Source organism: Macaca thibetana, chromosome 3 (assembly GCF_024542745.1).
Source record: "Macaca thibetana thibetana isolate TM-01 chromosome 3, ASM2454274v1, whole genome shotgun sequence".
In the NCBI taxonomy this organism is placed as follows: Eukaryota; Metazoa; Chordata; class Mammalia; order Primates; family Cercopithecidae; genus Macaca; species Macaca thibetana.
In genome coordinates, this window is record NC_065580.1 from 83167243 (window position 1) to 83181177 (window position 13935).

Genomic DNA, 13935 nt, shown 5'->3' on the forward strand with positions numbered 1-13935 from the left:
GTGCTCCTACTCTAGGGTTTAAAACACCATAGTGGTGTCCCAGAGCTGCCCTGAATTAATTTCCTGGGATAGGGCAGAAGGCTATGTATGGTTTGCCACAGTCACAGCTTCTAGGACGTGTTTATTGAGGGAGCAGCAATGAATTTGAATCACTGTTTTATTTTTCTTTATATTCCAGGTTGATGTTGATGCACATTCACTGAATTCTAACGATGTTTTTGTCCTGAAACTGCCACAAAATAGTGGCTACATCTGGATAGGAAAAGGTGCTAGCCAGGAGGAGGAGAAAGGAGCAGAGTATGTAGCAAGTGTCCTCAAGTGCAAAACTTTACGGATCCAAGAAGGCGAGGAGCCAGGTGTGTGCTGTGGGGCCAAGGGCACTAACTAGATTTTATATTGATATGATTGCCAATCATCTTTTTTTCACCAAAAAGCCACTTTCTAACGGCTTATAAGGGTTAACAATCTCTCCATTAGTTGCAAAGGTGGGTGGGTGATGGTACCTGATTTCTTTAAGTAACTTCTCAACATTGAAACCAAGGTGAGATGATATTTGTTCATATAAAGCAACAGCAAGCATGTGTTCCTGAAAATGCACTGGATAACTCAGTGTGTTTTCCACAGAGGAGTTTTGGAGTTCCCTTGGAGGGAAAGAAGACTACCAGACCTCCCCACTACTGGAGACCCAGGCTGAAGACCATCCACCTCGGCTTTATGGCTGCTCTAACAAAACTGGAAGATTCATTGTAAGTGTCTTTAAAAACAGTGGGATAGGGCCGGGTGCAGTGGTTTGTGCCTGTAATCCCAGCACTTTGGGAGGCCGAGGCAGGCGGATCCCCCGAGGTCAGGAGTTTGAGACCAGCCTGACCAACATGGAGAAACCCTGTTTCTACTAAAAATACAAAAATTGGCTGGGTGTGGTGGTGCATGCTTGTAATTCAAGCTACTTGGGAGGCTTGAGGCAGAAGAATCACTTGAACCCAGGAGGCGGAGGTTGCAGTGAGCCAAGATCGCGCCACTCCACTCCACTCCAGCCTGGGCAACAAGAGCGAAACTCCTTCTTAAAAAAAAAAAAAAAAAAAAAAAAAAGGCGGGGGTTGGGGGCGGGCGCAGTGGCTCACGCCTGTAATCCCAACACTTTGGGAAGCCGAGATGAGTGGATCATGAGGTCAAGGAGTTTGAGACCAACCTGGCAAATATAGTGAAATCCCATCTCTACTACAAATACAAAAATTAGCCAGGCATGGTGGTGCGTGCCTATAGTCCCAGCTACTTGGGAGGCTGAAACAGGAGAATCTCTTGAACCCGGGAGGCAGAGGTTGCAGTGAGCCAAGATCATGCCACTGGCGTCACTGTGCTGCAGCCTGGACAACAGAGTGAGACTCCATCTCAAAAAAAAAAAAAAAAAAAAAAAACCCCAAAAAAGAGTGGGATAGAACCTAACAACACCGGGAGGGGCAGTCCCATGTGGCTCTGACACTTTCAGACGTGCTACTGTTCTGAATCTCAGTTTCTGCCTGCCTGCAAACCATGGTAACAACCTTTGCTCTACACAGGGTTTTTTTTTTAACTTTTATTTTAAGTTCAGGGGTACATGTGCAGGTTCGTTACATAGGTAAACTTGTGTCGTGGGGATTTGTTGTACAGACTATTTCATCACCCAGTTATTAAGTCTAGTACCCATTAGTTATTTTTCCTGATTGTCTCACTCCTCCCATCCTCCACCCTTTGATAGACCCCAGTGTGTGTTGTTCCCCTCTATGTGCCCATGTGTTCTCATCATTTAGCTCCCACTTATAAGTGAGAACCTGCAGTATTTGGCTTTCTGTTCCTTACACAGGGTGTTTTTAAGGGTTAATGATATAATTAATGTGAAAGCATTAATGTTGTGATTTCCTATATAGATTAAGCTGCTCTTAAAAGTACCAGCTACTTTACACCTGTGTGAGCATGCAGTTGCTGTATGAATAGATACGTGGTTAGATTTGTTAATTTAATAATTTGGCATTTTCTATGGGCAGCAATCATTATTTCTGATCGAAATATGTAAATTTTACATGTCAATTTCCCAGCGGAGTAAAAATTTTCACCATTTTGACTGAATTAAAAATATTATGGAAATATTATGATCATTGAGCAAAAATCACAGAAAGCTATATATGCAGTTACAAATTAACTGACATCAACAGGAATGTTTTATTTCATAGTCAATTACAAGCTTTGACTTCCAGTCAGTCAGAAGTAAAATTAGAAGTATGTGTATGCATGTCTTAGTTCAAACTCCTATAACAAAAATACCATTGACTGTGTGGTTTAAACCACAAACATTTATTTTTCACAATTCTGAAGGCTGAGAAGTCCAAGATTAAGGCACCAGCAGATCTGATGTCTGGTGAGGGGACCACTTTCTAGCCTTCTTGTGTCCTCACATGGCCAAGAGAGCAAGCTCTAGCCTAGGTCTTTCCTTATAAGGACGCTAAGCAGGGGCACTGCACCCTAATGACCTCATCTGAACCTAATTACCTCCTAAGGACCCCACCTCCTACTACCATGCCATTGGGGGTTAGAGGTTTAACATAGGAATTCTGGGGGGAAACAAACATCCAATATAAAAGAATACAAGAGTGATTTTACACTGGGCTCTGAAATATCATCCTGAACCACAGCCTATCACCTAAATTTCTTTTTTTTTTTTTTTTTTTGAGACGGAGTCTCGCTCTGTCACCCAGGCTGGAGTGCAGTGGCCGGATCTCAGCTCACTGCAAGCTCCGCCTCCCGGGTTCACGCCATTCTCCTGCCTCAGCCTCCCGAGTAGCTGGGACTACAGGCGCCTGCCACCTCGCCCGGCTAAGTTTTTGTATTTTTAGTAGAGACGGGGTTTCACTGTGTTACCCAGGATGGTCTCGATCTCCTGACCTCGTGATCCGCCCGTCTCGGCCTCCCAAAGTGCTGGGATTACAGGCTTGAGCCACCGCGCCCGGCCTCACCTAAATTTCAAAAAAAAGTTATACTTTCTCTGTTTCACATGCTAAGTTTTTGCTAAATTTTTCATTTAAAGAATGAATTCCTCTTTTATATGAAATTTGATCTACAGATTTTGGTCAACATGTCCTAGTGAACAAATGCAAACTTTATTTTTCAACACAGGAAAGAAAATTTCCCATGTATTTTGCCAGATATTTTGATTACTAGAAATAAAATTACTTGAGATGAAGTGGTTCAAGTCCCCCTTGAAGCTTATAAATAATTTGACCTACAAGTTAAAGATTTAAACAGTGCATTGAGATAAATATTTGGTTGCTGTATACCACAATTTGCTCACCTACTTTACAGGAAATCCCTGAACTTGCTATATTTTATGGATTTGTCATCAGAAAAATCTGCTGTTTTATTGTTTTAACTGGTAACTTGATATTGCATCCAAGCAACTTATTTTTCAGCATATGCTTCTATAATTTCTTATTATAATTATTTGTTAACATCGCTATAAATTAGATATTTGTTTCCAAGAAAGATGTATTTTACAAAAATAAGTACCTAGGCTTTGTTCTCAGTGTGTTTAAAAAAAAGAATTGTTAGTCTTTGGCTTTTTGTTATGCACGTATATTAGCCTTTAAGAGAAATATAAATTTCCTCTGCACCAACTCATTTTCTTGTTTGATGTTTGGAACCCCTTCCACTCCCTTTACAGTTTAAGGCAACGGATTGTTGCTAACAAGTATTTGATCTTATAATTACTATCAGAAAGTAGGTTTTACACATGTAGATTCCTACAAGGCAGCTACAAGGCAGCAGAGCTTATTAGCTAAAAGTACAGCTTTTGGAACCAATCCGCCCATGTGCTGTCACTTACCTGGTGGTGGTACTTGCCGGCTCTGTGACTTTAGGCTGGTTACTGAGCCTATCTGGGCTGTAGTTGTCTCAACTCTAAAATGGTGGTAATCATAGTGCCTACTTCATAGGGTTGCTGTGAATATTAAATTAGCTGTTGCATATAAAAGATTAGAACAGTGCCTGACATCAAGTAAGTGCTATTTAAAGTTTTTCTTTTTAAAATCATTATGTGATTGGTATATGTCCTATAAAAATAATATAAATAAATCCTTTGCCCTCTAAATGGTCAAGGTTTTTTGTTTTATTTTGTATAACAATCTCAAAATCTCATCAGATTACAACAAACATGAATTGTCGTGCTCAGATGTCTGCAGGCTGCCTGGAACTAGGTTCATCTATGCTGGGCGCATGTTTTGGGTTTATACATATTTTTCCAGTGACAAAGCCAAAGACACAAAAAGGCCCTTGCTGAGTCACCTTTGCTAATATGACATGGCCAAGGCCCCAGTGAGCTCCACAGCACTGCAGAGTCACATGCCAGAGGGAGTGAATAAAGAACTGGGAACCATAATCCAAACTCCTGCCTTAAGGATCCAGGGGGGTTTTCACCCACAATTGTCTAAAAATACCAAACTTTAGATTAATACATGCCCATTGGTATTGGGTGGATGAAGCTAACCCTCCCATTACCCTTTAATGCTATAACTATAATTTAACACAATTAAAAATAAAAATAAAAAAATGTGTACATGCAATATTATGTTATAATGTCATCTTATTGAAAATTTTTGATTTATAAAAATGACCAGGCCTATTAACTTTCTCTTTTTTTTTTTTTTTTTTTTTTTTTTTTGAGACAGAGTCTCCCTCTGTTGCTCAGGCTGGAGTGCAATGGCACAGTCTTGACTCACTGCAACCTCCACCTCCCAGGTTCAAGCAAGTCTCCTACCTCAGCCTCCTGAGTGGCTGGAACTACAGGCGCCTGCCACCACACCCGGCTAATTTTTGTATTTTTAGTAGAGACAGGGTTTCCCCTGTTGGCTAGGCTGGTCTTGAACTCCTGACCTCATGATCCGCCTGCCTTGGCCTCCCAAAGTGCTGGGATTATAGGCATGAGCCATGATGCTCGGCCCTATTGATTTTTTAAAAGTAATCTTGACCTACAAAATGAAAGATAATTTAATACTCGGACCATAAACTCAATGTTTTTAGGAACTAGATAGGCAACATAAATCTGTGAAACAATTAGTCATAAGGGACTGGAAGTATAGAGGATTGTGAGCAAATTGACTATATATGTGGGCATTCAAATGTGCCAACCTTAGGGATGAGATTTAGAAAATATGATTCAATATATAGTTTATTGAAATGCCAGGCTTGAGGATAGCTACCCGGGAAACACTAACTCCAAATGAATGGGGCCAGTGTTTTAAAGTGGAGGACTTAAAGTTTCACTGACAATAGGCAGAAACAGAGAAATTATAGCAGGCTTATGTAATTTTTTATATAAGTCCAGTGCATACTGACAGTGATTTGATTGGTTACAGATTGCTATTAATACTTTCCAAGGAAGAATACGTTCTTACTTTGTGAGGAGTGGTGATCTGAGGGGGGTCTTAGCTCTGCACCCTTTGGTCTTCCGAATTATTTGCAGAAAAAAAGGCAAAAGCTTGAGTGCATGCCTCAAGACTCAGGCCACATAGCCACATTCCTCTCAAAGCTCAGAATAATTTAAGGTTCCACCAGCTTTATATTTGAATTATTTAATTTCACAAATGCAATGTTTATATTAAATACTGTGCTGGCCAAATAAAATACCACCAGTTTGTGATGCCAAATTAATGATCAATTATTTAAAATTTTATTACCCGAAAAAGAAGAAAAAAATTACTACCAAATTTTATTTTCATTATACTCAAAAAAAAAAAACAGGGCATTTGTATCCTATGTATTGGAAAAATCACTGCTTTACTGTTTGCTCATATAGCTTTTTATACCTTTCAGATTGAAGAGGTTCCAGGGGAGTTCACCCAGGATGATTTAGCAGAAGATGATGTCATGTTACTAGATGCTTGGGAACAGGTACAACTACATTTTGTTCATAACAAGAGAATGCATTCTTGGTTGAAAGATGACAGAACTTGCTTTGAGAAATGGTAAATCTAGATATAAATGAGCCTAGAGATTTAGGCTGTATTAAAAATACACACACATTTGGTAAAAAATGAAACTAATACATATGGCAAGTTGATTTCTTCCTATGAAAATAATTCCAGAGCTACGATCTTTGGCTTTACAGTTATAGGCAAAAAAACCTGTTATTTTTCATTTATTTGTAAAAATTACTCATTCCTAATTTGTTTATAATTCATTTAATAAGTGTATTCGTGTGTTCAGTGTCATGGGGGTACAATGCCATTGAGGAAACCAACATATTCAAAATTTCTCTTGAAATTTGACAAGAAGTCATGGGTGCCCCTCCCCTGGGGAAGAAACAGGCAGAATAGTTTTGAATCTACACAGTAAAATATGTTACTGTTTTATTTATCTTAATTTTCAAGGAAATTAACGGTGATTTGACATGCCACATCTGATAGGTTTTTAACCTCTATGTAAATTAACAGTGAAAGAGAAAAGTAAATATATTATGAACTAAATTATATAGAACAAGTGTGAAATGCTTATCTGAATTAGGCCTAGTCTTAGAGGCAAGCACAGAGATTGTTCCTTTTAAGTTTGTTCCCAACTGATAAACCACTCAGTTATATCACACCCTCGCTTCTGATCTACAATGACCATGTTTGACTTGAGGGCCCAGCCTCAGATTCTTGCCAAGTGAATGGAGTACTTATTTCTAGATGAGATTTAAATCTCCAAGTCAATAAAACACTCTTGTGTATTTAAGAATTAAAGAAGAATTACACTTCCTTGTTCAGATATATATTTAATTTTTCTCATTTGTAGTCAACTCTTGTTTCTGTAATCATGGATACTTTTTAGAATATTTACCAAGCCACATTTCATTTTTTAAAGTCATACTTTTTATTTACATTACCATGCTGTCATGGTTTGTTCTGTGCCCTGCACACGAATATTTCAGCACTTTCAGTATGAATTAGAATACAGTCTAAACATAACTGACCAAAATTGCTCTGCCACAAGTGATTTTAAAGTGGTTTCAATATAAGGTAATTCAGGAAATTTTTTCAGCATTAAAGTACCCCCACCCACACATTTGACAAGGAGAAGGATATATACAGATTGTATAATTATATAATTATATCAATTTTTTTTAAAAATTGCTATTTAAATACTAAACATTATAGCATTTTTACCAACATCTTATAGGGAGGGCACGCTACTAGAAGAGAAAAACACTAACCTTTAGTCAGAGGTTCCTGGAGAGAGTCTGGGATCACCCACAGACAAGCTCTGTGTCTACATGTAGTCCCTTCCAGCCAAGATCCACGTCTAGGAAATGGGGATAATGACTGTGTAAGGGCCCAGGGAAAATTTCCCCTTCACTCTCCAAAGGTTCATACAAAAATCAGTTGATAAAAGGCAGATTAATAGGAGAAAAGGCATACAAATATATTAATGTGCACAGGAGTCATACAGAATGCAAGAATTGAAGAAATGGCTGGATGGTTGATGTTTTTGTACCATTTGGAAGTTACAGAAAGAATGGGGGATTGGAGGATGGCAAAACTGGTTATGGGAGAAGAGGCCTGGCTAGGAAAGGTGGTCTTGTTATGAATAAAACCTCACATAAAGTATAGATGGTAAATGTTTCTTTCAGACCTTTAAGGGTATGAGACTCTCAGCTAATCTTCCCTAGATCCCGAAAAGGGAGGGCCTCAGAGAAAGCCCGGCTGCACCAATGCAGATTCTCTACAGATGCAGCTCTTCCCCCACAAAAGGCAGCTTTGCAGGACTATTTCTCTTTGCAAGCCCTCTGAACAGCCATCTCAAAATATGTCAAAGAAGTGTATTCGGAGGTGAAATATTTTGGTTTCCTTCTACTGACTGCTGTCACACCCTAGGGGGTGGATGAAAAAAAAAATCCACCCAATCTGTTGTTTTTGTGAAAGATCACTTTACAAACTAGAAAATACCATGTAAACATAAAATATCCAAGTGTGAAATCTGAAGTGAAACTGGCTAAATGTAAGTTTAGGTGTCTCCTGATGAGTGTGAACACTGGGAAAGTGATGGTACCTTTCTGGGCCACTGCCTCCACATCCCTAACTTCTGCGGATGTTGTGAAGATTCAATGAGCAGTGTGTGCGTGAAGCACTTTACACAGGGCCTAGCCTGAGTCAACATCCCAGAAACCATACGTATTGTTATTGTTTCATTTTTCAGATATTTATTTGGATTGGCAAAGATGCTAATGAAGTTGAGAAAAAAGAATCTCTGAAGTCTGGTAAGCTCAATTGATGGACAATTATAGCAGTAACTGGGCACCATTATGACCGAGTGTCTGACTGCTCTTTGCCACCATGTCTTACAAAACTACATTTCAAAATCAAGAAGTAGCTTAGCATTCCTCCTCAAAACTAAAGAGTAATGGGATTTTTTGAACTGGAGAATTTCCAGATGGGCACAAGAAAAAATATGTTTTGTTATCTAATTTAGAATAGAATTATACCAATTTAACCAGAAAAACTTAAATTCATTTCAACCCTTGTTTTATTATGATAAGAGTAAAACCTCCATGACTGTGATAAGCCAGATTTTTTAAACTTCCTTTTGACTAAAGCTGTTCTTTCTGGCACAATTTTCCTTTTACTGAAAAGTGTAACAATAATTATGCCACCAGAACAATTCTATAAAACTTGGAATTTTTTCGGGCATTGATGAGACTCGCATGTTGCTTTTCATGGCAGATGAGAGAAATCAAAAAGAAATTGTATTTGTCTACCTGGTCAATGGCAATTTAATTTATCACTTTCATTTGAAGAACTGTATTCGAAGAATTTTCATTTTCAATGTGGCCAATATTTATTTGTTCTTCTGGAAATTTAATTTATTACTTTTATTCGAAGAATTTTCAATCTGCAGTTACTTTAGTTTAACCCAAACTAACCGAATTTATGTGTCTTTACAACTGTTTTTAGCCAAAATGTACCTTGAGACAGACCCTTCTGGAAGAGACAAGAGGACACCAATTGTCATCATAAAACAAGGCCATGAGCCACCCACATTCACAGGCTGGTTCCTGGGCTGGGATTCCAGCAAGTGGTAAACTGGTGTTTGTAAAAAGCAAACAAACATCACAAGGCAGTTATCTCATTGCTCTTTTGGGAGAGGAACAGGAAAAGCTTTTTGTTTATTTGTCTTTAGAAAATTAAGGCCGGGTGCAGTGACTCACATCTGTAATCCCAGCACTTTCGGAGGCTGAGGCAGTCAGATCATTTAGGGTCAGGATTTCGAGACCAGCCTGGCCACCATGGCGAAACCCTGTGTCTACTAAAAATACAAAAAAAAATAAAAATAGCTGGGCATGGTGGCGCATACCTGTAATCCCAGCTACTTAGAAGACTGAGACCGGAAAATTGCTTGAACCCAGGAGGCTGAGGTTGCGGTGAGCCGGGATCGTGCCACCACACTGCAGCCTGGGCAACAGAGACTCTGTCTCAAAAAATAAATGAATAAATAAAAAATAACCTCAACCAAATGCCTATTTTTTAATGCTTAATTTTGGTTTGAAATTCTTCTTAAACTGGAGCTTTCTTACGTTAATACATTCAAATAACCTGAAGGAAACTTTCATTATGGGCCAATATTAGCTCTTCTGGAAACTGATTTATATCTTTTTTATGACCTTTCAAAAGTAAAATACTATGCATAATCTAGAGAGATTTGTCAGATAGGAAATTTTATAATGCATTAGCCATTAGTCAAACTTGTTTTTTAACATGCCAGAGAAAAAGTTGTAATGCCTTGGAAGTTTTTCTCTTTTCTATAGATTGTGTTCAAATGATTTGTATACTTGCAATAAGGTTTATGTTAAAGTGGCTTTAACAATTTGTTGCTATTTTCCTTCTTTAGTCAATGTGACTTTGATGCCATTAACTCCTACGTGTTATTTTCTAAGAGAAATTTTATCTTTTTTTAAAACCTTATTAAAAGTCTTTGAAAGCACAGCTCTTTCATGACAAAATGAATTGCATTGTTATCCACTTAGATAGATAGATATTTGACAGTACATGTTTAATATCACAAAAGATACATACAGAAAAACTTCACTAATGCTGTCTTTAATTATTAAAATACATCTCTTTGAAAGTTTTGTGTTATGACATTTTATTCAAATTTGATGAGTTAATTACACTATTAATTTTAAGGTCAAATACATCTATGCATAAGTAGATTTGAGTTTAATATTTCTTAATTCATCCTCATTAAGTGGTCAAAATTAAACAGCTGTTCATGGTCAGATCATTATGAAAATTTTGAAATATGAGATTGCATGTGAAACACAGGTCCCCAGAAAACAGGAGTTGGGACAGAATCTGGAGCCCCAGTAAAGTAGGAACTGAATTTGGTCATTGGATAGAGGACTGGGTAGTTGAGGAGGGGAAGCTGCATTTCCATGGGAAGAAGAAACGAAGCAGGGAAGTGATCTGAGGAGTTTTTACCTTTTCTCTGGGGAAATGAAGGGCATATGTGTTTCAAATTGAGTCCTGGTATGGAGAAGTGGGCCCAGTTTTATTATGGCCTAATAGTGAATGCTCCCGTGAAATCCTGGAGCTTGCATAGGAGGTAAGGAAGCAGAGAGAAGCTGTACTTCAAGGCACTATTCATTCAAAATGTCTATTCAGTATCAGGCACTATTTCAGGCACTTTGGACTCAACATGAATGAAACAGACAAAATCTAAACTTTTATGGAGTTTATATTCTAGGGAAGAGAAAAAAAACAAAAAGCAAAAACAAATCAACACATAGAGATATTATAAAATACATTAGAAGATATGCCCTGTGGAGAAGAAAATTTAGGAAAGGAGCTAGGCAATACTAATAGTATGGTCAAGGGAAGCGTGGTTAAGTAGGCGATATCTAAACAGAAAATCGAGGCCAGGCACCGTGGCTCACGCCTCTAATCCCAGCACTTTGGGAGCCTGAGGCAGGTAGATCACTTGAGGTCAGGAGTTCGAGACCAGCCATGGACAACATGGTGAACCCCGTCTCTACTAAAAATATAAAAATTAGCCAGGCGTGGTGGCATGCTTCTGTAATCCCAGCTACTCAGGAACCTGAAGCAGGAGAATCGCTTGAACCTGGGAGGCAGAGGTTGCAGTGAGCTGAGATCACGCCATTGTACTCTAGCTTGGGCAATAAGAGTGAAACTCTGTGTGAAAATAAATTAAAAAAAAAAAAAAAAGAATCGATAGCGAGTGGGGAGCAAACCTCAGGGTTACAACCAGGCCGAAGGAGTACCAACAGCAAAGGCCTTAAAAGGAAAGCATGCCTAGTAGAATGGGCTGAAGTCTAAAGAAACAGGGAGATTCCACAGGGTTCTCTTCTACTGTCACCACTGCACCAGAAAAAAAAATCATTGCAGCCTGAGCTGTGAGAATACTGCTTTTCCAAATCCCAAAACCCAGGGAATCAGAGGCCGTGATGGTAACAAGACAGCAGCATCAGGCTGGGCGGTGGCTCACGCCTGTAATCCCAGCAGTTTGGGAGGCCGAGGTGGGTGGATCACGAGGTCAGGAGATTGAGACCACCCTGGCTAACACGGTGAAACCCTGTCTCTACTAAAAATACAAAAAATTAGCCGGGCATGGTGGCGGGTGCCTGTAGTCCCAGCTACTCAGGAGGCTGAGGCAAGAGAATGGCATGAACCCAGGAAGCAGAGCTTGCAGTGAGCTGAGATCACGCCACTGCACTCCAGCCTGGGCAACAGAGCAAAACTCTGTCTCAAAAAAATAAAAAATAAAAAGACAGCAGCATCAATAGCACAAGCACTGTGGGAAGGAAGTACCTATGCCCATTGCCCAGCCTGACCAGTAGAGGTGAACACAAATTGTCAGCAACTATAGCTGCTATTGCAAGAATACTTATGAGCCCTATGGAGTTGGCATTTTAATTTCACAACTAAAGCTGATGTGGCTTGAAGAAACATCTGCAACACAAGTAAAATCCAGATAAAACAAAAACAAAACCTACTTCTAAAAAGGTGAACATTTGCGGGATTAAAGAAAATTATTCTAGAGAGTGTTCCATTGTTCAATGATACTGTGTAGTCCTAAAACTCAAATTACATGTAATTCCTTATAGAAATTAGTCCTTTGGAATTGAAATGCAGTTTCATATACCTAATTAATAAATGGAAAATTTTATAATTACTTTCTTATTTTTCTTTGGTGAAGCTAATATTAATTTTTAATATGAAATATCAGATTTCTTTTTTCTCTGCTTTTACTCGTGGATTTTGGGGATCAGAAACCAAAACAAATGTATTTATCCTCAGCTACCAGTGCTTTACAGACCCTTTCTTGCCCCAAACAATATAGCACACTCCTAGTTGTGTGAAATTTGTGACTAATAAACACTATATATATATGGATATATAGATATATATAAATGAATCCAGAAAAATCAAGTACTAATCAGAAATAATTAATCTGGTAAGAAATAATAAACTGGGCACAATGGTGTGTGCCTGTAGTCCCAGTTACTTGGGAGACTGAGGCGAGAGGAAGTTTAAGGCTGTAGTGAGCTATGATAGCAACTGTGAATAGCCACAGTACTGCAGCCTGGGCAACACAGTGAGATTCCATCTCTACAAAAACAAAAATAAAAATAATTTTTAAAAGAGTAGCACATTTCAAGAATTAAAGAATCAAATTATGGCATTACTTTGAGCAAAAAACCAGGAAACATAGTTCCCAGGTAAAATCAACAATTGTTTTATGGCCTTAGCTATCATTTGTTTGCTTTGTTTTGCAAGACAATCAGTAAACTGACTTCAAAACAATTTCTGGATTGTATAGGTTATTCAGAGGGATATAATTCTAATCAAAATGAAGAAAAGAATAATAATATTCACTATATATACAGGGTGTGTTGTAATTTTTTAATGTATTTTCAAAAATTGTTTGGCTTGCTCTATCATCTTATTTTCTCTTCACTATGTTGACTCCCCTTTTAATTTTAAAGACTTATGTTAGATTTTTTAAAGTATGATATGTATTATGCATATTCTCTAAAAAAAATTTTTTTATTAAATACCAACTGAGCTTATTGTGCTACCTAAAATATTCATGATGCAATGCTTTGGTCTTAAAGGAAAAACAAAAGTTGGATCCACATCTTACTATATGTGCCTGGATAAATTCCATGTAGTTCACAAATTTTAATGTGAAAATGAAACATGAAAATAATGGAAGAATACACGGAATTACATTGGAAGAGGGAAATCATCTCATAGTAGCTTACAGAATAAGAAGAAAATCAGCAAGAATCTAAAAGACTTGAACAATACTTTCAACCAACTTAACTGATTTGATATTACTGAACACCACCAATAATACCAGCATGTATATTTGTTTTTTAAGGGAACTTGAAATATTTACCAAGAGAGAAAATATTCTAGGCCATAAAACAAATGCCAACAAATTAAAAAGATGAAATCATACAAACTGTGCCTCTAATTACAATGGAACTAATTGAGAAATCAAAAACAGATATCTGGCAAGTCCCCAAATTTGGGTAAAAGAAGAAATCACAAGAGAAATTAGAAAATTTTTAAAAGGAAATTTATAGCATTAAATGCTTACATTAAATAAATAAAAAGCCCTCAAATCAATAATCTAAGTTCTTATCTTATGAAATTGAAAGATGACAAATTATACCCAAAATAAGCAGAGAAAAGGGAATGATAAAGAATAGATTTTTTAAAAACTAGAAAAAATAAAGTCAAAATTTGGTTCTTCTGAATCATAAAATGATAAAATTCTAGCCAGACTAATAAGATAAAAGGGGGGAAACATAAATTACTAATATAAAGATTAAGAAGGATACCACCACTGATCCTATGGACGTTAAAATATGTAAGAGAAATAATTTATGCCAATAAACTTGACATTGAT

At 37.7% G+C, this 13935-nt stretch overlaps 1 protein-coding gene across 1 annotated transcript in view; it reads left to right on the plus strand.

Moving 5' to 3' along the window:
- The window catches only part of SCIN (scinderin), an 86601-nt gene extending 76618 nt beyond the window's left edge, over positions 1-9983 (plus strand). Inside the window, exons 12-16 of the mRNA XM_050785370.1 lie at positions 179-356; positions 625-746; positions 5839-5916; positions 8200-8260; positions 8955-9983. Coding sequence (XP_050641327.1) covers positions 179-356; positions 625-746; positions 5839-5916; positions 8200-8260; positions 8955-9082 — 567 coding nt within the window. The 3' untranslated portion in view covers positions 9083-9983. The remainder of the gene's footprint in view (positions 1-178; positions 357-624; positions 747-5838; positions 5917-8199; positions 8261-8954) is intronic.
- Positions 9984-13935: the final 3952 nt, after the last annotated feature.